This window comes from Falco cherrug, chromosome 5 (genome assembly GCF_023634085.1).
Source record: "Falco cherrug isolate bFalChe1 chromosome 5, bFalChe1.pri, whole genome shotgun sequence".
NCBI classification, from domain to species: domain Eukaryota; kingdom Metazoa; phylum Chordata; class Aves; order Falconiformes; family Falconidae; genus Falco; species Falco cherrug.
This window is the reverse complement of record NC_073701.1, coordinates 23,402,710-23,428,864: the sequence shown is the minus strand read 5'-3', so window position 1 is coordinate 23,428,864 and position 26,155 is coordinate 23,402,710. Positions and strand designations below refer to the sequence as shown.

General features: G+C 46.7%; 1 protein-coding gene across 1 annotated transcript in view; it reads left to right on the top strand.

The window, feature by feature from the left end:
- The window catches only part of CACNA1C (calcium voltage-gated channel subunit alpha1 C), a 493,743-nt gene that overhangs the window by 452,131 nt on the left and 15,457 nt on the right, over nt 1-26,155 (top strand). Inside the window, exons 33-44 of the mRNA XM_055711046.1 lie at nt 3,456-3,488; nt 6,499-6,627; nt 10,304-10,369; nt 13,563-13,654; nt 14,389-14,554; nt 15,425-15,552; nt 17,216-17,312; nt 19,045-19,147; nt 21,348-21,449; nt 22,850-22,977; nt 24,110-24,244; nt 25,224-25,576. Of these exons, the coding sequence (XP_055567021.1) occupies nt 3,456-3,488; nt 6,499-6,627; nt 10,304-10,369; nt 13,563-13,654; nt 14,389-14,554; nt 15,425-15,552; nt 17,216-17,312; nt 19,045-19,147; nt 21,348-21,449; nt 22,850-22,977; nt 24,110-24,244; nt 25,224-25,576 (1,532 nt within the window). The remainder of the gene's footprint in view (nt 1-3,455; nt 3,489-6,498; nt 6,628-10,303; nt 10,370-13,562; nt 13,655-14,388; nt 14,555-15,424; nt 15,553-17,215; nt 17,313-19,044; nt 19,148-21,347; nt 21,450-22,849; nt 22,978-24,109; nt 24,245-25,223; nt 25,577-26,155) is intronic.

Sequence of the window (26,155 nt, the reverse complement as noted above, 5' to 3'; positions counted from 1 at the left end):
TGGCAAGATCAGACACTAAATTTGATATGTGAGTCAGTATGGAGGTTCAGGAGACACTGATGCTCCTTGTATCCATCTGGAGGTGGAATGTTCTTTGCAAATAGCCACCAGTAGGGCTTACTCCCATCTACCCAGGTGGAATATGATTAGCAGGAACACAGTGCTATCAGTTACCTTAGTTCTGTGGTCTCTGAGATTTTAAGTATGTCTCCATTGAGTAAACCTGTCTTCTTTCCCAGAGACTTCCTTACTTGGGATGCTGAATTCATGATGGGCTTAAGCTGTGCCTTTTGTGCCTGTCGGGGCTTTAAGGATGCAGACAGGTTAACAGCAGCTTGAGCAATGGATCTGTTTAAAATGTAGGTGTTCTGGTACACATTGAACATAGTTAAAATCAGATATATGCAGGCAACAATATTCTGAGGAGCTTTTCAGACATGCTTCAGGGATCCCTGTCTTTATCCTACTGAATCTTTACTTTGGCTTCCAGAACTTGCTTTTCTGTTTCTTGACTTTTCTGCTCTTTAGTATCTTTATTAGTTTTTTAAATACGGTGGCATCAAGAGGAAAAAAAAAAGAAATGGCCCAAGCAGTTTCATTGCATTCATCCCCGTTGAGTGCCTTTACACAGATGCACCCTGTCTCAGATATTTCTCTTCCCACTAAGCCTGCAGGTTACCTTCTACATCACTCTTAATTTTCCCCCGACTTGTTTGTGATTTAGACTTCAGGACCCTCTTCTCTATGATGGAAATTGTGCAGAGCATGACCTCTTGACTGATCTCATTGTTGTTGCCCTTTCTCATTCAGTTATGTGCATGCTATTTGTGCCACAAATGACAGAAGCAGGGTGGAATACTTGAAGTTCCTGTGCAGGTTAGACCACACACAAAAGAGATGGCTGCAAGTAAAATAGTACAGCCAAGGCCATCTTCTGTTAAGTGGTGTAGCTTCTCCAAAAGCTCTCTCAAAGACATCAAACAGATGAGAATTTGCTTCTGTACATTGATTTGAGATTTGAAATGGAATCCTGTTCACTAGAGATGGACATTAGACACTAGCTTTATTTCCGAGTACCTATCACCATGCCTCCATCCCTGTGAACTGATGTGACTGCTACGTTCTCAGGTGCTTGTCCTAAAATTGGCATACCCACATCACTTGCAAGGTCAAAGATTCTCGGAAAAACTAGCAATAGCTGTCTTGAGTTTATAGTTAGGAATGGCCACATTCAAAAGTCCCAGTAGCAGGTTCTCAAATATCTGTGCTCAGGTCCATATGGTGACTTCTTGGCGCAGGTGAAAAACAGTAGGATTTGGCTCCTCTCTGAAACGTCTGTGGATATCAGAAAATGTATTCAGCAACCCACAGCTGGGGGTTGATTTCCCCCTCATATACTCACACACAGAATACTGTAGGCACAGGCAGATCAGGAACCTTAGCCCACAGTGCTACAGTTTGTACAAATACCACCTGCCAGCATTAACAGCAACTTTCTCATGCTGCTTTTGAGCCTTTACTCTAGGTTGTGATATAATTTGCTACATATTTGACCCCATGTTAAAGCACAAACCAGTTAGGTCAGGGAACTAGAGAGGAGTAAGTCAATCTCTACTTCACTTTCTTAACAGTGCCAAGATACTCAGAACCTTTGGTTTCTGGTTTTTCAGTGTGATGCCATCTCCTCCAAGTTGAGCATCCTGTATCAACAGTGCTTTATATAGTTATACCCTTTTATACATATTTTTTTTAGCCTGTTACATTACTATTATCTGTACTTTCTGGTGAAATACTAATGATAATTAAGGTATAATATTCCACAGTAACTTACAAGGCTCCTTCAGCCAGTCAGTCACGGATGCACCAACACTGTCAGCCAGGGAAGGATGGAGAATCCTGAAAGGTGCTGAAAATTGTTGGGCTTCCTTCAGTTATTTGAAGGGGCTTTGTATCTTCTACCAGGAATGCAGCAACTAGCAGAATAGGGTCCTCCTATTGTTAGAAAAGATGATTTGCAAAACTGCAAAGAGAAAAAGGGATGGGACAGAGAAACTCTGCTGGAAAGGAGAAGTTTGTCCAGCAACACAAAATCAAAGTCTATGTCTGGTCTATAAGAAATGTCTCTATGGGCACTGCTCCTTTATTTCCTATTCAAGCCAACTTTTGCCGGTATGTGATCTGAAAAGAAAATACAAGAGCAAATATGTGAAAGAGCAGGATAAAAGCAGTGAAAGCTGACACTACCAAACCAATGAGTTAACCCAAAAGACTATGATATGATTAGGTGTACCTTGGGTTTTTCAGTTGTTCTCATTTGCCTATATCACCAAATATCCTGTGCCTCCAAACTACCGTTTTTATTTAGGTAATACAATGCCAGTTTGGTTACTGCAGTGTCCTTGGTGAACAGGAGCACACTCCATGGCACTAGGGGTGAATTCTGCCATTGGCAGAAGAAGAAATACATCAGTTTCAGCTTTGCTAATGTTGTCACAGGAAGTAACGAGAGACAGGTTTGGCATGTAGGGCATATGGTAGAGGTTAGGCCTGAAGGACTATGTTACTATTGAATTGAATGGCTCCCGATAAATCTGGTTTTATTTAATTTTCAATTGTGCTTCTTACATCTAAGGATATGTGTAGCTTTGGGTGTTTTTTAGAATTGCTCTCAGCATTGGAAATAGCCCCAGAAGTTAATCAAGGCATGTCAGGCAGAGTGTTCACAGCAACTAGACTCTTCCAGGCATGAGCAGGGCTCAGCTCAGCTCTGTTTGGCCTGTAAGGATGCATCCATTGGGTCCCTGGAGCTTTGCTGTGAGGAGGGTGAAGGTACAGCCAGCTAACCAGCTTTACCAACTCACTTTCCACAGCTGGTAGTGGGTGTGGTAAGGTTGCCAAGAGCTGATTAGACTGTCCCAAGCCATTGTCTTAGTGACAACAATGTTATTCCCCAGAACTACGTGTAAGGGAATGGGGATATATAAATAGAAAGTGTTGCTTTAGCACTGGGATATTATGGGTTTAATAAATCAGACTGATGCACTAGAAGCTGGCTGGTCCCTGTGCAGACATGGCCTGGATCTGAGTTGGGGAGCTAAATCGGCCCCCATATTGAACTTGATAGTAGTGATGCAAGAAACATTTTAACAACATCAGTACGTCCACTGCCTGGATGCCAGGATGTCTAGCACTCAGGAGATACTGGGTGCAATTCACATGTGGTGGTAGTGGATACAGCATACATCAAATTCAATGGGAGTTGTACCTACTTCTGCCATGGCCAGCTTTGATCCTGGGCATCCTAGGGAATAAGCCCAGCCTCTTGTGCATTTCTTTCAAACTCCCTTTTGCCCTCTTCTGCCATTTTGTTGCTCCTGTGTTAGCCAAGACCTAGTTTACTAGGGCTCTTGATTGGAGACTTATTACAGCTTATTTCTGTCTGCCTTTCTTTAAAGCCAGCTGAACATACCCAATGCTCTTCCTCTATGGTAAGACCGAAAATACAGACCACCCTCCCAGCTTCTGTGACACTCTTTCTAACACACTCCTTTATTCTCTTCCCCTTGATCACAAGTTCTCTCTCCAAGCCCAGCCTAGTTATTTGTGCATGAAGCTGCCATGTCGTGTATTGGTGTGAGTCTGGTGTTCACATGAGCTGTGAATATGCTGCACATGTGTATTTCTTGTGCATCCTGAGCTTTCCTTTGGTCAAGTTAACTGTCGTTCTGCCTTCTAATGAATCACCAAGAGAGAACTAGACCTGGTAAGATTTCTTGTTAGCAATGAACTGTGTCACTATCGTGATACTGAATGAGTTTGCAGTATGACTTGATGTCCAAGCCTCCAGACTAGAAAGGACTGGGAGTCTGAACTTCCTCTTCAATGAGGGGATTCACTGTAACATTTGAGTTCATACTTGGCACACAAAAAAATGTGTGCAATGGTGCACACATACTCTGCTGCCTTGGCATACAAGGCAGTTCTCTCACTATCCCAGCAGAATTGCAGTAACTAATCTCTTGATTGCCACTTTGCAGAACCTCCCTCCCCTGGCAAGGGTATGCCTTCAAAATGCTGGATGAAAGCCAGGACAAAGCAAGCAAGGCTACTCAAGTACTGGCTAATCTGTAGCCACCTAGTCCTAAAATTACTGTAATCTCCCGAGGCATCACTGAGTGGTTTTGGCTGAGTGCTTTGATGCTGGTAAATTGTAGATTTGCGTCAGGGAGGAATTTGTTCTATTTTATCCAGTGCTTAGACTTAACCTGCTCCAGGACTGTAGGAGAACAGGGATAATTTTCTGCCTACAGCAACTGCCTCCTCTCAGCAAGGAAAGGCAAAGGAATGCTAAAACCTCTGTCCAGACCCACGTCCCAACTTGCTGCCATCTAAAGGGCCAAGCTGACAAAAGCAGAAGCAGGTAGAATAAGAAAACGCTTTTTTTCCCCTTTTGTTCACAACCACAGCCATACTGCTGTCCTCACAACCTTTAAATTTGGACCTCAGCTCTCTTTTAGGTGGCAGTTCAGCTTCTTAGGGAAAATGGAAGGGAGGCCATAGGACTTCTGTTGGATTGGGAGAGATATGTGACCTTATAGTTAGTCCTCTGGGACTCTAGTGTTGAGTGTAGTGAATGCCATGTTTTTTGATTCCTTGGAGGTCCAATTCCCTCCTGCACCTCAGAGCAATTCCCTCCGATGCACTGAAACCCACAGCCTGTCATCCAAGTCAGAAAGTTAGAATGATGCGAGACGTAGGGCGCACTCAGGCTTTTCCTTGCCACACAGCCTGTTCCTCTAATCTTTTTCACCCAGTTACTGCATGGGCAGCGAGTATCAGACTTTGCTGCAGACTGCAGGAAGCTACCTACGATATCCACTGGTGATTCACCAGAGAGGCCGACAAGCTCGGGTTCAATCCTGAACTATTACACATAGCGCTGGGCTTTCTGTGCCCACACACTAGCAAGCAGCCGTGGCCCCTGTGTGCCCCCATGGCTGCACAGCAGGAGCTGGGGCTCGGGCCCCACTAGGGACCGACATTGCTGAGCACCGCTCTGCTCATCCTGGGTTGGAAACAGAAGCACACACAGCACACAGGTACACATCCTCATCTGGAAATTTAATCCCAAAACCATACGTCCGGGCAGTTCCTGTGCCTTGAATTTTATCAAGAGCAGACAGGCAAGCAGCTGCTGTTTTCACTGCCTGATGACAGGAAATCCAAAGGGTCTGTTCTCTCTTGGTTTACACAGTGGTGAGTAGTTAACAGCAGGAGTGATCTGCACTGTTTCTTCCTCCTAAATGTTGCTCTTTTGGTGGTGTTCAGACTCAAACAGCTGTCTTTGCAGCCAGCATGGGGACAGAAGGGGGGTTTCTGTGCCCTTCTTTGCTCCATGGCAGGTCAAATGGCAGGGTGACAGTGTTATCTCCCCCTGTGACAAGAGGTCACATTCCCACAGTCCTGCAGCTAGAAGCCACCAGCTCCACAGGCTTTGCACAGTATTTTAGGCGGTTAATGAACTGGGAAACACAGATTTTCTGGGCCTTGCTGCCCCTCAAGCTAGGCAGCCGGTCCTCTGCTGAGGCCCAGGTGAGCCTGCCACTGCAGCAGTGCTCAGACCCATGTTGCCTTCACACGTGTGAAGGCTGAGGAACGTCAGAGCTGGTTACAGGCCCAGGGGAAAATGCTTAGGGACAAAGCAGATGCTGTGAGAAAAAAACAGGCCAGAAGAAAGACTATTTTAAAATACTGCAAGCTTGAACAGTAGCAGTGAAGCCAAAATAAAATGTCTTTTAAAAAACAAGCCAGTGCGGAGACTGTGGGAAATACAAAGGGGTCATGAGAAATGTAAAAGGCACAAACACAGAGCAGCAGGAGCAGGCAGCCGTGGCCCAGCCCCCAGAAGCGTGGCCACAGCAGCGCAGGGATAGCGAGGCTGCCAGTGATGCCAGCAGCCGGGCAGCAGGCAGCACACATCGTACCCCCACGGGTTTTCACACCCTGGAGCAGACCTGGGGACTGATACTGTTTCCCAGCAGAGCAAGCGGCACATGGCTGACACCCAGCACCAGATTCACCAGAACTGCTGGCTGAGGCACCTGCTGGGGTAAAGCATCCAAGACAGGTCAAAATGGAAAATATCTTTCTCCTCCAGTACAATGTCAAAGGAGAATTGCATCTTTCCAGTGTGCGGAGTAGGTGTAATGGAGGGATTTATAGCATAACATACTCCTAATCCCCAAAAGTGCAGGCAATCTGAAGGGAGACACTGAGACACCTAGAGAGCCTCCATAGAGTAGCCTCACCACCATGGGACAGAGGACATGCTTTACCAGCCTCAGCCTGTCCCTGGGGTGCCAGGGCAGTGCAAGCCCAGGGAGTGGTACCAGGACAAGGAACAGTGCAGTGAGCTCTTGGCGTAGCGTCCTCTGTGGCCCAGGGCCCCCATTCCTCCTGTGCTGTTGTAACTCCTGCCTCTGTGCCAATGGCTTCCAGAATGCAGAGGAAAACTCTCGCATCTCAATCACCTTCTTCCGACTCTTCCGCGTGATGCGTCTCGTGAAGCTCCTGAGCCGAGGGGAGGGCATCCGGACACTGCTTTGGACCTTCATCAAGTCCTTCCAGGTATTCTTTCACTTACCTCTAAGTAAGACCTATCTCCTTTTTATTTCCCCTTGGTGGCCTCTTGGGGTGGGGTTTCAACCCAAGTGCCTGAGCTCAAAAAGGCTCCTGGTCAGAGCTGCCCGCACCAGTGACAAATGGCACAATGACAGTCAAGTAAATGCAGCTCTCAAGGGATGACTGCCTGGGTATGAGTTCCATCTTTAAAACATGAGTAATTGCTTGAGATCTTCCTGAACAGCCTTAATAGTTCAGTTCAACTCAATAACCACCTGTCTATAACCCTTCAATCTCCTCTTGCTTTTTTTTTTTTCTATTTTAGCAGTATTTTATACCTGTCATTTTAAGCAAAATACACAGCTGTGAGGAAGGTCTGGGTCCCAATTAAGTTTCCCTTAAGCCTTGTTTTGAGGATTTCCAGTGAGTATTAGAGTTGAGTGGCCTCCATGCTTTCATCAAGGAAGAATTTCACCTTTTCAGCCCCACATCTTTGACCCTGGTAACAATGCCAAGATATTAAATTGCTGCTGCTTTTGCCCTGGAGGCACGTTGCATTTCAGTGGTAGGTAAAGTACCAGAGTAGATAGGGGAAGGTAAAGGAGACCAGACTGGATAAGAATCAACACGTCTAGGGGAAAACGAACACCAAGAGAGAGCAATTTGCTAGAAAAACTGCTTCCAAACCAGCCCCTAACTTAGCAACATATAGAAAAATGGTGGTTAGAGATGAAGCATAGCATATTCCTGCATTTTAGAAGTATTTGACCTGGATTTACTGGGCCAGTGCAACCTGGATGTTAGCTGGGGCAGGTCTGGAGGAAGCATCAGGGACAGGAATACAAATGGTGGTCTAAACATGAGAAAAGATGCAGGACACCGGACAAAGGCATGGAAGGGTAACTTGTACAACACACAGATCTTGAAACAGCAACCATATATCCCTCAGACTGAGGCTTTAAATGGTTGATGGCATTTGTATTGACTCAAATGGGAAAGAAGCTCATCCACACTTCAAAACTTGAATGTCACCAGCTACAACACAAGCCGAGACCAAAGCCTGCAGTGCTGTGGATCACCACAGCTCTGTCTCTGTCAGCAGAAGTAGCACATGTGTACACCAGGGATCAGCCTGGACCTTTTCCAGTGCAGCTCTCAGGTGGTCTCAGTGGCCAGACCACCAGGCTCATGCAAGGGACTCTCATTTTGCACACTTCTTGACTGCCAGAGGATCTAATATTGCACAGCAGTTTTCTGACACATCCATGCCACAAGCAAATTTTTCCATTGCTTACATGGTTGCTAACTTCTAGGTTGTTATTTGAGCTCCAGTGGGAACCATTTTGTCTATATGCATAGGAATGAGATTCCCTTGGCACAGTTTAGGCATCCCTGATGCAGGGGACAGAGTCACACTTTCCAGTTCCTGCTTCCCCTCCCATTGCTCCTGTGCCCCTCCAGCCTCTTTAGCAATAGCTCACTCTTATCCTGAGCTCGGCTTGCCACAGCCCTTGGCTGGAGAGGATGAGAGGGATGGGAAAGGGAGCGCTTGGTACTTCCCTCCAGTGACCTTCAGACCTCTTTGATTGGAGAGCCACTTTTAGGCAGGGTCGTAGGGTGATGTGAGAAAGTCTCAAGGGAGGTATCTTCCACGGTGGGGGGCAGGGGTGGGGAGCAGGCTGGGGGGACAACAAGGCACTGCAAGCAAGTGCCTTTTCCCTTGCAAGCCATTAGCCGTTTATAACATGGCATTCTCTGCTCAGAGCTCCTCCTCTTGCGGCTACTGGGAGGCTCCTTCGGTAGCTAAGAATAGCCGCTGTGCAGGGCTCTGAGCTCAGCCACTCCCACTGTCAAAACCTGGGACCCCTGCAGTCCCTGGCACAGGCTCCTCTCTGGGTCCCCACACGCTTCCAGGGAGCGTCTCTGCTCGCACAGGGCAGCCTAATGAGCAACGATCCCATCGCGACTGCCATGTGCCCTGTGCATGGCGCATAGTGCTTCCTTACATGTTAGGGCACCAGTAAGAGGATCATGTGGTGGGAAAATGCTTAGTGGGGTTTCCGCCTGCAGAGATAGCAACAGAGCTCAGGCTGGCGAGTGGGAGGAGTAGGAAGTGAGAGGGGTGCTGAGAGCAAGGCAAGGCCGTGGGAATCACAAGGACAAAGGAGTAAAGGCAGGCAAGGACAGGGACAGAGGAGGACAGAGCCAGAGGAGTGGAATACAGGAGATGGGAGGCTGAAGGCGCCATGGGGAATAAGGGGCAGAGATGAGCTAGAAGGTCCATCAGTGGAAGGGAGTGGGCTGAGCAGAACATGGAAAGAAAGCAGAGGGCCAGATGGCCAAGAGAGAAGACACTTTTCCCATCCCCATTTGAAAGAGAGAAGAACTGGTAAGGTTATGCACCTCAGGTCCTGTCTAGACACTATCCCAGGAACTCTTTTTAGGTCTTGTGTGTATCAGGTCCAAACTAGATCATCACAAAACGTTTGAAGCCCAGTTCTTTGCTGGTGTATGTCCACTGACATTGTGGGGTAACCATACAGAACTCTCTGACCCCATAAAACACAGAGGAATCTGCCACTGAGCCTCAAGACAATGATTACATTGTTTAAAGGTTTGAATTTTTGCCATTTTAATATTCAGATCTCATGAGATCTCCGTCAAATTTCCATAGTGGTCAGTGATTTTTTTTTTTTCTTTATTCTTCCTATAGGATTTAGCCCTGTTGAATTTAGGCATGAACTTAAAATTTGTAAATAGTCTTACATTTTAAAAAATAATGAATCTTTAGGCTTTTTGTACTCTGTGAAATGGGGTGTTCAAAATCCAGATCAGGGACTGTACTCACATTTTGAGGATGAAAGTGTCTGTCCATTGCCTCTGAAGTAAGGTCTGGAAATCTCTGGTCTGAGCAATATATATTACAAAAGCAACAGAGTAGAAAATTCCTCCTCAAAAGCCTGAGCCTGTGACATCCCAGGCTGTGCCCTTGATTCTTGCTAGTGGTGGAGGAAACAGATAGCACTCAACACTCTGCTGATTGCACTGGCCTCTTCCTTACCAGGCAGCTCTGCATATCAGGGCTCTGCATTTCCTCTTCAGCAGCTGATCACAGACACTTAGTGCACTGCAGACACCATCAGAGACACCTAACACTGAACATGGAACACAGCTGATGCTGCTTTAGGTACTTAGGATAGTACCAGCCATTGTAGAAGAAGCCTTGAATTTGGACCTCTGCAGCTGTTGCATTTTCTGTTACACCAGACTGGATCCAGAAAAAATCCCGTTGCCATTAGTGTCAGAATAATTCTGGTTATGAGAGTTTTCTCCTCTTGGTAAGCAGCTGTAGACACAGTTTTTGGCCTCGCTTTCCTCACTCCATCAAGGGCAGGACTGACTTGAAGGCAGCAGAGCTCCACCATCACGAGTGGGAGCAGCCAGCGCCTGCCTGAGCTGGGTGGCAGCAGCCTGGTGGCGGGAGGGGCAACCAAATCTGGGCCTGTAGAGGCATCTAGTGGCCACCTGGCAAATTACAGGCTCCATGTTCGGGGCCAGCTTCTGCTGTTTCCCAAAGCCAAGAGCATGAACCAGGTTCCAGTGTGCCGGGCTCGATGGAGACACAGTGTTCTCTTTTGTTTTTTTCTTTTTTTTTTTTTTTTGTTTTTTCCCCCATTTCTAGGCTCTCCCCTATGTGGCTCTTTTAATAGTGATGTTGTTCTTCATCTACGCTGTGATCGGGATGCAGGTAAGTGATGTTAAAAAGCTCAACTATGCTCGTCTTCTTCTGTTGGAGTTTTGGGAACTGACTTATAAAGGAACTAGATCAATGTGTGGTTGTAGGGGTTTACAAGAATGTTTTTGCCCAGTAAGGTAAGATGGCAACTAACCTTGGTTGGAAAACATTGCCTATGCATGTCAAACAACACACTCCAGGGAAAAGAAGAAAAAAAAAGAAGAAAAAAAGAAAAAGAAAAGAAAAACAAGAAGACACATTTAATGGCGGAATGCAATATGAAAATAATAAAAGGACTGTGCCTGTCCTCCACACTTTCAAAGGAATACCCCGCAGTGGTGGCAAAGGAAATTTACTGCCTCGCTTACTGGTTCAAAATACTTGTTTCAGTGGGATTATGGCCATGGTGCACTGAACAAAGCCAATTTTTCTCTCACATCGCTTTCATACTGGCATAACTTCCACTGAGTTGTAAAGAGCAGCTTTTGATTCACACCCGTGAAGGTAAATACAGGATCAGACTCAATGTACCGACGCTCTGTATTTGTGCCAGTTCTTCACGATGCTGCATCAATACAATATCCTATTCAGTTTGCAAAATAAACTTGGAACCAGCTTGAGCATTCACCTGTGCAAGAACTGATGTTGCATACAGACCATTGAAGAAAGCAGGTGATACAGGCACAGTCTGTGACAGTCCCAGCCCCACTGGCTCCTCTGCTTTTCAAACTAAGCTTCACTTTCCACTTTGGTGTTAATCAAAGATCTCAGAGAAGTCAGCCATATGGGACCAGAGACCAAAGTATAGAAAGGCATGGCATAATTGCTTCCAGAGGTCTTCAAACATGACAGGCTTCTTGGTTTCACAATGCCTGCAGAGTTTGTAACAAAATTGATCTGACCTCTGTGACCTTGTTTTAATTTATTTCCTGTTAATATAATCAGATCTTTTCACAGACTCCATCTACCCTTCCCTAGCTTGAAAAATAAACCTAATCTTTTCTTGAATTATTGCAGGTTATCTCAATGTCCCCAGTAATTACAGTTGCCATTTAGGCTCATACTGTAAATTTGCCGGTTTTGCCTTTAATACCCATCTAGTTCAAATGGCCAGGACCTTACAGGATTACCTGTGCTACGCTGAAAATCACTTGAGAGTATTACACTAGTGTTTTGTAGCTACACAAAGCATTAAAAATTACTTCCAAGCACCCACACAGATGGGGTCTGCAATGATCGTGGCACTGCTAAGGATGGATATTTTATTCTTTAATTCTATTCCCTTTTCTGTCAGCTAGTTCTAACGTAAGCTTTGGCTTACATTCAAACCTCTGTTTAAATCATCTCAGCAGCCTGAAGACCATACACCTGTCTTTCACGCTGATCTAGATTACTAGATCGCTTCCTGCCCTTTTGTCTTCCAACAAGAAAACCAACTTTTCTCTTCTTCCTTCTTTGCTTTGGGCCCACAGACCTGTTATCATCACTTTTTGTCCAAATGGCATCTCAGACGTCTTGTGTGCTGCTCTCTTGAACCTGCTGATGCAGCATGTTCCCTCACACGTAGGGACAAGTAGGAAGGAAAATCCTTCCTCACTCCATTAAGCAGCTACCTTGAAAGACTAGCTGTACCAGGTCTGATGAAAATATAAGAATTTCCCACATAAAGGACACCGACCACTTTATCTCAGCTACTGTCCTGGCTTGGAGCGTAACGATGTTCAAGGCTCACTACCTCGCGTGCTCAAGCGGAAAAATCCAAATTGCCGCTGATGGATGAACCCACTCGGATCATGGCCCAGGAGGCACAGGCTGGAGAGGCTGTGAGAGAGGGATCTCTGCCTACAACTCCTCCTAGGTGCCTAACGCAAAGCACCCGTGTAGCAGCTGCCACCAGTGTCTCGTGTGTAAGGGAAGTGGCAGGGTTGAAAGGAAAATCGAACTTCCAGCATGGGAAGTTCCCTTGCCTGAAATGAAAAGTACGGGCTGCCTCAGCTCAAGCTGCCTCTGAGCATTAAACTGTCCTTGTGCTCCTCCCCGGTGCAGCTGGGGCTGTCACTGCCACCCGTGGTGGGGGGCGGCCGGGGCTGGGGAAGGCCCCCGTGTCCATGAGGAACCCCTGCAGAAAGCCTGCCACATACAGACACTCCCTCCCATCTGGCATGGCCTCCCCACCATTGTCCCTGTGCTGCTCTCCACGTCGTTTTTTCTCGTGGAGTGTTAATTATCAGTGACATTTGCTTGAAAAGAAGCTCCGTGTTCTCTCAGAGCTGCTCTGTTCCTGCTGCTTGTTTTGGCTACAAGATTACAGCTCTCGGTCCTTGAGATCTCTGTCATGTTGCTATCGTTGGGGAATAAATAGTCCTGACTGACTATGCTGTGCAGAGGCCTTTCTGCCAGGCAAGACTTGTTAAGCTCTCAGTCCCGGTGCCTGAAAGTACCAACGCTACACAAGACTTTTCCAAAGAAGCCTGAAACTCTCCAGCAGTGGGGACTTCACATCCGAGAGCAGGCCTCTCCAAAGGTTTGCTGATGGCTGCAGGCTTCGTGCCGTGGCTGGACGAACTAATTGCTGCAGCGACAGTCGGATGGGCATGGAAGGAAGCCGTAAGCCATCCTTGTCTGGGCAAATCTGGTCAGCTTATTCGCACTGCTGCATTCTGCAGCGGGGGGGGACGGAGCTGAAACACCTGCTGGTGACAAGTGTGGCTACTAAAAGGGCAGGCATTTGGACAATCTCCAGATCCAAGGCAACACACTTTACATTGTTTTGGGAAGCACCCCACAGAGTTGGAGGCTCAAGACTTTGCAGCTGCTGGTCATTTACTATCATTTCCTCCTGGTGAAGACAGATAAGCAATGAAGGAAGGACCCTTTTCTTGTTAGTGATTTTTTCAGCTGAACCTCCTCCCCGTATGAATGCCTGTTAAAATAAGGGCCCGTATCATGTATTCACAGCATTTGAAATAAGGAAGGATGTCTTGTTTTAACAAAAGATGCCTCTTGTTACAAAATGAATGCTTTTCTGGTGATAAAGCACAAGCAAGGGAAGGGACAGCAAATATGAAAGACCTCTGGAAACCAATTTTAGGAGGAAATCAGATTCGGTTAAATATTAGAGTTAGGGTGAGGCCAAGAGCTACAGGTGGCAAGAGGTTTGGGGATTTTGCAGGGCTAACCTGAAAAGACCTCTGCTTTCTGCCAGGTGTTTGGTAAAATTGCGCTGAATGATACCACAGAAATCAACCGCAACAACAACTTCCAGACCTTCCCCCAGGCAGTGCTGCTGCTTTTCAGGTGGGTGTCTGACAGCGCTGGATTGTGTCAGTCTGGGAGCACAATTCCTCTGCTCTTGGGCACAGCTTATCTCTTTCTACCGTGTCATGCTCACGAGGTGAGTAGAAACATGTTGTCCCTTAGCAGGGGAGCCTAAGAGTTATGTCAGATGAAATAATCAGTCCGTTAATCTTTGTACCCTGCCAGCTGATGCAGGCCAACACTCAGTGCTGGGGAAGGAGGCAAGTCCTCCTACCCAGAAGGAAGGTAGCCAGTTTTCAGTGCTCTCAAATGTTGATACGCACCACAAACTCTTCCTTTTATTCAAATCTAGCCAGTACGACTTCCACCTTATTTTAGCAGGGAAAAGGACATGAACTCATGCTTTGGCCTGGCCATGCCCAGCTCAGCATAGCACAACACCCTGCTCCAGCTGTGGCCAGGTATGGCAGGGCCAGGGAGGGGTGCTGAAGAGGTGGTCTCAATGACTCTGGCTGGTTGGAGTGTGACAGCCCTATACCCAGACCAGCCAAAGCCAGTCAGAATAACACGCTGATGGTGGCAGTAAAGCCAAAAAGAGGAGTAGGGTATGCCAGTGTATGTCAAAGCCTGGCCATCAGCCTAACCTGCTCTTAACAGACCTCAGTGGCAAAATTCCCGTTAATCTTCATGGGAGCAGGAACAGGTTGCTGATGTGCCAGTCCATCTTACATGGAAAGTCACTGCTGTATTCCCTTGCCCTTTGCCATGCCCAGGTGTGCCACCGGTGAGGCCTGGCAGGAAATCATGCTGGCATGTCTCCCAGACAAGAAGTGCGACCCAGAGTCGGAGCCAGCCAACTCCACCGAAGCCGATCACTCTTGTGGCAGCAGCTTCGCCGTTTTCTATTTCATCAGCTTCTACATGCTCTGTGCCTTCCTGGTGAGTCTGCCCCAGCAACCAAAAGCTGACCTCTGTCAGACTGAGCCTCCCCATCAGCACTGCACTGCAGAAGAATGATCTTAAAGAGGGGAAATCCCCCCATGGGGTCTTTCCCAGCAGCACTCTTTCAGTGACATCACTGCCTTGGTCAGTGCCATTCCTGCCTCTCTCCAGCTCTGGGGGATGCTCTCTCTGCTTCCAATCCCAATACTTTGCACACAGCAAAGGAGCACTTTTCCCCTTCCCCCTCAATGAGAAAACCAAATTAGCATGTTGTGGGCTGTGCTGAGGCTAGCAACGCCTCAGCCACACTTCCCACCTTCCCTCCTACCTTCCTTCTGGCTGCTGAGCAGGTTTTTCTTCCCATGCCAGCAGCAATGACTGTGAGAATACACATATCCCATTTGCATCTGCTCCATGTTGGCAATGCGGCATTGCTCAGAGCAACAGCACATGCTCTGCAGCTGGCATCAGTGCGCAAAACTGTCTCGGTGAACAGCAGCAACATTTTGAAAGTTTTGGTCTTGGGCCAGAAGAAAGGACATTTATCTCAGCCCCACTGCCTATAGAGGATAAATTCCAGGTTCTCTCACCACTACCCATCCTTCTGGGCAAAGACACAGGTAAATAAAAAGCCATCACAGCAAGTCTAAGCATTCAGCCAAATTGGGCCTCATCCCTGTAGTAGGGAAGAGAAAAATGCGACCAGCTGAGAATATCCTGCCTCTGGGATGTTCCTGTTGTGGAAACAGAGAACCCACCCTCAATGGCTTCCTAGTTTTATGAGTCCAAATCCAGACCTTAAGTGGAGAACCCAGTAAAGTCTATTGTTAACCTGCCTCATCAAGTTATCTCTGTCCTTTTTTGCAGATCATCAATCTTTTTGTAGCTGTTATAATGGATAACTTTGATTACCTGACACGGGACTGGTCCATTTTAGGACCACACCACCTGGATGAGTTTAAAAGAATCTGGGCAGAGTATGACCCTGAAGCCAAGTAAGTAACCCAGCCTGGATATCAGAGCTCCTCAGGAGAACAAGCCCATTATTTTCTGTTCTCTAGACCCAGTGCAGTAAGTGCCATGTTTCTCCTGCAGGAACACTTTTTTTTTTCTGCAAAAATTCTAAAATAGATGCCTCCACAAGGTATTGCTGGTGAGTCTGTAAGCCAGCAATGCAAGGATACACACAAAAATCTCAGCATTTAAGCTGCTTTGTCACCTGACAGAACATTGATTTGCTTTCGGTCAGGGGGAGATACAGACTGTTTAGGGAGGCGCAGCAGGAGATTGAGCAAAGGAGGTTAGAGGGTTGGTTTATTGTTGCATGTGTTTGGGATATTGAGCTGTGACTCTTCAGTTTGACTTTCTATTTACAGTAGAGCTGCTGGGCTCAGCTCTCCATTTTGTCATATGTCATACAGGTCCATCAGAACCTGTACCTTCACATGGCTGTGTTACATTGTCTGCATGATTATTCACATCAGACTTGCAGGGATTTTACACAAGAACAACTCACACAAGGGCTTAACTGACATTCAGTATTATATGCTCTGTTTGACACATGCTTAGGCTTAAAGTGCATTTAGATCCCATGGCATTACAGTACAGCTGACAATTGTAATTGCAAAGCCCCCTTCATAATGCAAAAACTGTGGAAAGAGATATTGGCATAAACTCAAAGCGGATCTCTTTAGGAGACATAGTGTCAAGATAATTTGGACTCAGGTTCTGCAATATGTGAGTCCATGTCACATTATCAGAGTGATATGTAAATTGAAACCCTTCTTCCCATCCATGGTGACTTTCCAGAGAGACTTTTAATATGGATAGGGGATAAGCACAGTATTCTAATAAATATACTGTTTGTTAACAAAACAGATGCTGCTATTTGTGCTTGTTTGAAGGCAAGATGGCAGTGGCTGAATCCATATAATAGGTAGCCACTCAGTCCAGATGACGGCCTGTTCTTCCCATCTATAAATGGGAAGCTCTGTTTTTCCTCTTCCTCATCCATATCCCATGGTTGAAGCCACACCCCTGGCTCTGGTAGCTCTTCTCCCTCCGTGAGAGAATTCTTCTTTTGAGATGCCATTTACAGAACTTAAAAGAAACCCAAGTGCTGCTGTGCAAGAGTTTCAGCACTTTGTTTTGGACTGGCTTGTGACAGCCCCAAGCATAAACAATTATCAATAATATTATAAATAGCTTGGGGCTATTTATATGGCAGGTAAAGTGCTGGGAGGAAGAAGAGACCCTTTGCACCTCTGTGCCTGTTACAGCCCTAAGACCAACAAGTAAATATGCAGCCATAAATTTTGAGCAGGTGGGGAGACGACCCCAAACTGTTCATACACTTAGAAACTGCAGCATTTGGAACACTAAGTCGATTCTTGCAAGTATTGACTCGTTTATGACTAACAGCCAGGTTTTCTGTACTAGCAGGAGTTATATGAATGCTGGGCAAATCCTGAAGAATGTACCTAATGCAAGAGGCCTGAAATAATACCTTAAGGCTTAAGCTATGTCTGAGCCACTGGCAGTGGCAGCGTGGGGCTGGAAGGACCTCGGTGATACTTGTAGCTGCATCTGCACTCTGCAGACGGGTCAGCAGGTCACCCCACGGTAAGGATGCGACCCTCACTGTCCTTTCTTCTTCAGGGGACGGATCAAACACTTGGACGTGGTGACGCTGCTCCGGCGGATTCAGCCCCCCCTGGGCTTCGGGAAGCTCTGCCCTCACCGGGTGGCTTGCAAAGTAAGGCACGCTGTGGCTTGGGGAGAGCTGGGACTCACAGCAGCAGAGTAGCCCGCGGTGGCACGTTCTAGCAAGCGCTGCCGCGCAGCCGGGCCGCCTGCCGCTCCGCTGCCCGCCGAGCCGCCCCGCTGGCCCCGCCCGCCCCGGCGGCGGCGTCTGCTGCCCCGCTGCGGCAGCGCCGGCAACGGTGCCCCGGCCCCCCGCCGGCGCCGCTCGTCGCAGCAGCCTCGGCGGGGACTGGGGGGTCACCGGCAGGCGGGCTGCCCTCTGGTCAGAAAGCAGCGCACCGCCAGCCCTCTCCAGCTGGGAGCGAGCATCCCTGCTAGCTGCACCTGTCAAATACCGGGCACTGAATCAGCCACGTGTGTGTTTGCGGTAGCAAACGCACTTCCCAAGACAGATTAGGACAGGCAGAAATAACGCTGCAAGTAAAAATATCTCTGAGATTTTCTTTGGACTAAGTGGTGCACCAGAAACCTCTCATTCTTGCTTAAATAACTGATGGGTATTCAACAGCAAGGGGAGTGTGGTATTACAACACACGAAGGGCAAGGGCAGATGTTCTGTGAAAATGTCTCACTCCTTTCTTTGGTTGTGAGACCTCAGCTATGAAAAAGGACTCTCTTTAGTGAATAATGACATGTTTATAACCTTCGTGCTTCCTTCACTTGAAGTTCTGTGTTCATCTCCTCACAGGTCCCAGAGTTTGTATGTGACACTTTGTAGTTGCTTTTTACGTCAGCCTCAAAGCAAAATACAAAGCCTGGGGCCTGTACACAGAAATATGACTTCTGCAGTCTCCTGCCAATCCCCTGCAGTCGGCTGTCTAGCAACTGTTCGTAGTCTTGACCTGGTTCAAAACCCCAAGTCTATGACTGGCGTGGTAGTGATGGGGATGACACCCTTTCCTCCAATTTGGTACCGAACCAGGCCCGTTGCATGAAAGGGGCAGAAGACAGAGCTTGAACAAAATCAACCCCCTGAAAGCATAAGAGTTCAAACCGAGTCCCGGGTGTCTCTTACCTCCTGAAACAGAAGTAAGGATGTAAGATCTGGCAACTCTGCTACATCTATCTCGGATAGATGTCTTTGGTCTCACTGAAGTTCACACTGCAGCTGCAACAGTACTCGCACTCACTCTTGGTCCTACATAGCTTTAAAGAATTACTGCTAGGCAGACACAGCCTTGTTTTAAAAGGGAGAGGGGGAACAGCTGGATAAAGCAGACCGGCTTTCAATTTGGCTAATCCCCTTTCTTCAAGCGTGTCACCTAAAAGAAAGATTCTGGCACTCTTTACATACATTTGCAACAGGCACAGCTTTAGGACAGGCAAGTTTGAAATGCTTCATGAGGTATGAAGAAATCAGGTTGCTCCTGATAAGAAAAAAAGGTGTCATTTAAAAAACAAAATGGTTTGGGGTCTGGAACAAAACTCTGTCCATGCAATACACTGTGGGCAAATGCTCAATGGGGAAAACAAAAGTTAGAAAATTATAGCAACATTGAAGAAAACAGAGTATCTAGCAATGGAAGAGACTCCAGGGCAAACACACCATGGTTGGGACCATCAGTGGAAACAAGTACTTATATAATCAACTAAACCCACATGCCATGGATGCTCTCATAAGAGGGGTGGCAGGTCTAGAGGGCATCATGAGGGCATAAGGAAGAGCATGCTTCAGTCCATGTGTCGGCAATATGATTGTTCTCTTTCTTGTCCTTATCCCGTAGCGCCTTGTCTCCATGAATATGCCACTGAACAGTGATGGGACCGTCATGTTCAATGCCACTCTCTTTGCGTTAGTCAGAACAGCATTGAGGATCAAGACAGAAGGTAAGAAGCTTGCTGACTGCAAAGGCACAAAGGTAGTTGAGTGGTGCTCACACCAAAGTGTGCTGAGCTGGAATACAACAATAAGGGCATCTTGTGTAAAATGATCCTAGTTATTCATATGCAGCACACAGTACAAAAAACAATGTAAAGATGTTTGGAGGAATACTAACTTCTAGGGAGAGAACAGTGTTTCCCATTACCTAGAAAGCTGGTGCTTCCCATGGTATCATTTCAGGTTATTATCACGTTCTTTACAATGGTCTCAAAAGTTTTAGATCGTCTGCTCAAACAGCAATCAAGGAAGGAAAAAGGGCAAAGAGGCCTCTCCTTGTGCAAACTGGCCGCAGAGCTGGGGCGCTTTTTGACTGCTCTTGCCACTGATCTTCCAACCCAAGGGAGGCAAAAGAACTTGAACTCGAGGATCTCACCTCACTAAAATTCCTCCTGTGCTTCCATTAGCATGATTTGACATCATATTGTAGTGGCAGTGGTGGTGTAGGCCTAAAGACAGATAAAAAGTGAAGGGACTGTTATATAGCTCTGCATAGACCAGCAGATAAAGTTGGGGAAAGCAGTCAAGATTTTTGGTTTGCCTCCGGGGTACAACCTTTGTTGCACTCTGTCACCTGCTGTAACGAAAGGTGTTGATCCTGAGTCAAAACCTGGCTTCATATATTAATGAGATGCTCTAAAAGAATGTGTAGGTCTGTGATTCACAGCTAAACACCTCTGCCTCAGGAGTGGCTGCATTACATTTCAGGCATGGGAAGGCAGAGACCAGCAGAATCCTAGCTCACTGTGCCAGGATTATACTGACAGCTGAGCCAGAAGAAGTGGTAAAATTAAAAGATTATGTTAAGGCCTTGAATGTTGTGCTAAACAGAATTTGACCGTAGCCAAAGAGGCTCTCCTGAGGAAAAAGCCAACCTCAACTCCTGTAGGACATCTTATGTCTTATGAAACAGAGACCCAGAAAGGACTCAATTTTCTTGTCTGTCTTAGCCTCGAACTCTCAGAGTCATTGCCAGTGAACCCCTGGGAAATCACCTAAAGCCTCAATCTGCTTGCTTCCTTGCCTTAGCAGGATCTTGTAAGTGGTTAGGGCAGGAGTTTGGAATTGGCCCTCCTGAGTCAGATTTCTGCCTTTGATGCTGTCTACCTAGTTCATCCTCAGCAAGTTACTCAATGTCCCTATTTTCACTGCATCCTGATAAGAGAGATACTGCCATGCAGGGCCCTGTGCAGCACACAGAGGAGCCTTAGTGCTGGGGAGCAATAAGAAAAGCTGCAGGAACAGCACCTTTAGGAGGAGAAGGTAGTGGTTTCACACACCTAGAGTCAGAAGAGAGCTTCAATTATAAGGGGTTTGAATGTACATAAATCAAGAAATAAAATTGATGGTGAGTCGTTTGTGAGGAAATGGGTATCTAGAAGGAAAGGATATAAACCGAATCTGCTTCACTCACTCTCAGAGGGGTACTGTGGCTTGATTAATATCTCATTTTGCTCAGAGCCCCTTGCAGGAATATGTAGAGTCTAAGTTCAGACAGTTACATAAAAGGCTTGTTATAGCCTATGCTGTTCTTCTGAGAATAAACACAAGTACCCTGGGACAGTCCCCTGTGTCAAGTAATGAAAGCCTTGCACATGCCTGTAGTGCATTGTTAGAGTGCTGTGCAAACTCTCCAGGGCAGACTCTTGGCACCATGTGAAGAACTTGGTATCTGCTGGGAGGCAGTGATTGCAACAGGTAATTCTTGGGAAGTGCTGCAATCAGGCCGAGGTCTTCAGATTTCTAGATGTGTCCTTACCACCAATTATTTCTGTTCCCCAAGCTGTTCCCATTAACTGACCTCTATTCCCATCATGTTTAACCTTCTCTGGATCTCAATTAAAATTTGAAGCTTTGGATGAGATTGTTACTTTTTAGGATGAAGTAGCACCATGGTTCTACTGTTTCTGGCTGTTGCACACTATCAGTCAGCAACACAGTCACCTTCCTACCTTGACTGTGCATATTTAGGAAGAAGACCTCTTACTGTGAGGGGGCTTTAGCAATGGTCAGAGCATCTCTTTGCCCAAAATTTTCCACTATTGAAAATGCTCTGGTATTTTCCTCCTAAGATTTCCATGCCAAACGTGAAATTGCTCCTCTGCAGGATCTGCTTAATTCCTGTCTCTGATGTTTTTCACCCTGCAGGTAACCTGGAGCAAGCCAACGAAGAGCTGAGAGCAATAATTAAGAAAATCTGGAAGCGCACCAGTATGAAGCTGCTGGACCAGGTGGTGCCCCCCGCAGGCGGTGAGTGCAGGATCTTGTTGCAGTCTCTGAATCTGTCTTTTTCCCCACCCGACATGTCCTACTGCAGCTCATGATCATCAGGTAAAATACAGGGGACAAACTTTTTTCTACAAGTTGTTATCTGTATTTCACCAGCCTGAGATCTGCTTCTGCCTGTACTAATATAAATACCGTGTTCTTACTGCTGAGAAAACAGGGAAGGAAAAAAGGTGCATAAATAGGAGTTAGAAATCTTTATTCCTAGATCTTGCCCCAGTTTGTTCATAGGCATTTGCTCCCCTGGACATTACCTGGTGCCTTCTGGGTACAAAGGAAGCAGGCAGAGCAAAGTAGCTTCAGGGAGGATGATGTGGACTTTGCCTAAGAAATATGGCCTTATGCTCAAGCTAAGGATGTAGCCCCATTTCATAACCCCTTCGTATTTAGCAAAACTACCTGTATTATGGCATATAACTTTTTTTACTCACATAACTGCTTTCTACTATGATACCTGTCAAAGACTCATGTACCTGGGGACATACCTCAGCCAGTTTGAATGGGTGTAACAGATTGCTGTAGGTTCTATTCAGCATCCCTGGTAGGCTTGGGATTCCAGGTGCCTGGGAATCCAATGTGGCCTTCACTGACCCTCCAGGTGGCTCCAGGGGTTATAGCACAAAACAGGACTTGGCAGTTAGTTAACAGCTGCAGCCAGATCCTGAACCTTGCTCGGCCTGCTCTGAAACCAGTGGACTATGTCTCATAAAATTTCCAGAGGGTTTGGAGAAGGGAGGAGAGCTACCCGGACAAAAACTTTGTGCACATTTTGGCTGACTGACTGTATCGAGTGAAATATGTATGTATTGCAATGACTGTATTTCTGGAGAGAGGTGATCATTTTGCTTCACTCACGGCCTTGCTAGGCACAAAGAGACAGAATTTCAATGCAGAGGAGAGCTACATCGGGTCTGGGATGGACGGTCAGTCAGATGCTGTTGGTGAGCACAAACTCTGAGTATGAGTTACCCCAGGCTATCATAAGACAGAGTAGCATGCGTTGACCTAGACTGGGAGGCTGCTGCTATAGCAAGATCCTATGTGGTAAACCAATACCAGAGATTGCAAAGATTAGAGGCACTTCACCATAAACAATGTACATCCAGAGGTACATAGCTATAGAGTTCTCTGCCAGCAGAGCCAGTCTATCCAAATGCCACATGCACCTCTCCTCCTGACTACTTACAGCAAGCTCTGGCTGTGGAGCAATCCCTTCCTTCAGCCCCGCATCCTGATGCCATAAAAAGCAGAGATGTATTGCAGTGCCTGTTGTTTCTGCTGCAAATTGCAAGGCTCACATTAGCAAATACCCTGTTTAAATTCAGTTGCTTATTTAATTTATTTTTTTTAATACCCCTTTGCAGATGACGAGGTGACCGTTGGAAAGTTCTATGCCACTTTTCTGATTCAGGAGTACTTCCGGAAGTTCAAGAAACGTAAAGAACAGGGGCTGGTGGGCAAGCCCTCCCAGCGCAACGCACTGTCCTTGCAGGTGACAAGCGGGCACACGATGGACAGGGGTGGTACATTAGAGACATTTGACCCCACTTCCCTCTCAACCATTCTGGGGGCTGCAATGGGCTATTCCCACTGAAAAGGAGCTTGTAGACCCCTTGAATTACCACATCAAACTTTTTGAATAAATACGTATGTACCACAGGCCACATCCCTTAGCTCTGCACATGGAAGGCACAAGTGAGCTATATCCACAGTTTATCAATCTGCTGGTAATATTTGAAATTTTGGGTTGTTTGAGAGAACTGGCATGAAGTGTCCAGCAGATGTTTGCTTATTACCACATTCAGTCTGCCCTTTCTGAAGGGAATCACTATAACAGGGTCAGGGAGAGCTTGATGCCAGGAGGCAAATTCAGTCGAAGAGCAAAAAGCATACCTGGATGCCAGGCCATCCAACAGCTGGGGCATCAGGCTGTAAGACATGGGATCTCTTCACCCCTGTGCTTCATGTTCACTGGGTGGACTGCCAGGCTGTGTAAGAATGAGAAAGCCCCATTGACTGTACAAGCAGCACCATTTATGTCCCTTGCGTGTACAACAAGGAAGAAGGGTGAATCTGGAGTTCCAGCAAGCTAAAAAATGCTGTGACACAGGCACAGGTACAGACATACCCATAACTTACCTCCCTGGATGGACTCCCGGAATGGATTCCAGTCAGTGAGGGGTTTGAGGACTGTCCAGGTCCAGATGCCAGAAGTTTAGCTATTAAATCCATATTTAAGCAGCTGATTTAAAACAAGAGATTCTCAGAGACATGAAGTACATGGTTCAGCTGGAATTGTGGCTGCTCTAGGGCTTCTGGTTGCAGATCTGAGAACCCAAAGTTGAAAGCCTGCAGACTTGCTTAGTCAGGCCTGTGGATTTATGTCTGTGTCCTGTTGTGATGAAGCCAGGGGAGTAGCAACAAACATTCCTGGGTTGGATTGCTAAGAGTTTCTCCTTCGAGAAGCTAGAGATTAAAGAACAGAATTTGTTGGTGTTTTTCTAGGAGCTGGGGACGCTATATTAAGTAAAAGGGCTTCACAGTGCTTAGGCAAAAATAGTACTGCTTTTATTTCTCATATACCCACTCGGAGATATGAAGCTCTATAGTTTGCTGTTTTGCAGGCTGGCCTGCGCACACTTCATGACATTGGGCCAGAGATCCGACGAGCAATTTCTGGAGACCTGACAGCTGAAGAAGAGCTAGATAAGGCCATGAAAGAAGCTGTTTCTGCTGCCTCTGAAGATGATATCTTCCGGGTAGGTGCTGAACAAGTTTGCAGGCTGAGGCTAGACTGGTAGCTGAGCTCAGAGTGCTACATTCTCTTTTATGCACTCTGTTTTTCAGCTGGGCCCTCCTTCTTTGTCTTCTAGCCCCTACTATGGTGGTGAACTCAGAGTGCCGGGTCCTGAGATCTTTACACAGTTTTTATCCCATTTTCTTCTCAATGGAAGTTTCCCTCATAAAACCTAAATAAAATCAGAATGAGGATGAACAGATCAATTCAGCCATCTTACAGTCTGCAGAGCAGCAGCCCAGCACACTTCAGTGTTTTGTTCACTCCTCCTTTCAGTGGCACAAGTGGCATCCTCCCAAAAAGTACAGCAGAACCCAACAGAGCCCCTATGGAAGGAGGAAATTTTCTGAGCACATTACCTAAATCTTTTCTTTCTTATTTTATTCCTGTTTTTTGTTACTGTCCCCTCTGGTAATATTTCCTCTACTTTGGCATTTTCCTTCTGTCATTACAGAAAGATGCTGCCAGTCCCTTTCATTACTCATCATCTAAACAGTACATAACTGGCTCATTAAATCTTTCTTCACTTGTTCCTCCAGGTGATTAATAGTTTCTGATGCCCTTCTCAAATTCCCTCTCAGGTCTAAATGTTTCTTTGCAACCTCACTGTGAAAACCAGAGAGCAGTTACCTGGTTCTTGCATCCCTACCCCGTCCTGCACTCCTAAGACTGGTGGGAGGTGTAGAGACACCTTTGCCTCACCTATGCACCTGGCCGGTCCTCTGAAATATCTTAGAAAGCTAAAGCTTTCACAGCCTGTATGTACCTAGTCTCTCTGACAGAAAAGTCCGTGCACCATCCTCTAGAAGAGAGAACACTAGTGCTATCATGTACACTTTGGTCCTCACATTTTCTTCCTCAACAACAGGCTAAGCAGGAAACACCAGGGGCCTTGCACGTCTTCTCACTCAAAGGGAAAATCATTCCTGTTTCTCTGACAGAGAGCTGGAGGCTTGTTCGGAAACCATGTCAGCTATTACCAAAGTGATGGCAGGAGTGCGTTCCCCCAGACATTCACCACCCAGAGACCTTTGCACATCAATAAGTCTGGCAACAACCAGGGAGATACCGAGTCTCCATCTCACGAGAAGCTGGTGGACTCCACCTTCACTCCCAGCAGCTACTCATCTTCAGGCTCCAATGCCAACATCAACAATGCCAACAACACTGCCCTGTGCCGGTTCCCCAGCCCACCCAGCTACCCCAGCACTGTCAGCACAGTAGAAGGCCATGGGACCCCCTTGTCACCCACCATATGTGTGCAGGAGGCTCCTTGGAAACTACCTTCCAAAAGGTAAGCTTCACAGCAGAGAGTGAGTCAAGGGGCTAAGTGTAGGAACATGTATGCAAATGCCAGGGCGCTGCTGCCTAGCTGAAGTCATCCACGAGGTGCTGCCCAGCCTGCAACCTGGATTGAGCCTTCTGGTTCTCCACTTGTGCCAAAGCTCGCAGTGCAACAGATACGCATCAGCTGACCACTGCAAAGCAGCAGCGATATTACTGACCAACACACTTGATTTCTTTCAGCTTTATCATGAAGAAACCTTTGTAAGAACCAAAAGGAGCCTTATTTATTTCTCCTTCACCACAGGGAGGTGTTTTATCAACTGGTAACTGAAACAGACTGCAATGCATCTCTTAAGCACCCAACAGGGACCTTTGTGGAAGTCAGTGGTTTTCCATTCAGTGGGTCACATTCCTTCAGAGGTCACCAAAGGCATTCTGGGGGGACAGAGGCAAGGTTTTCAGAATTGCAATACTGTGCAAAGCAAAGAAAACTGCCTTCTCTGGAGGGCTCTGGAGAGCTTTCAGGCTGTCTACACAGAGATGACTAATACGAAAGGAGTATCATTTTTATCAGTGAAGGATTTTC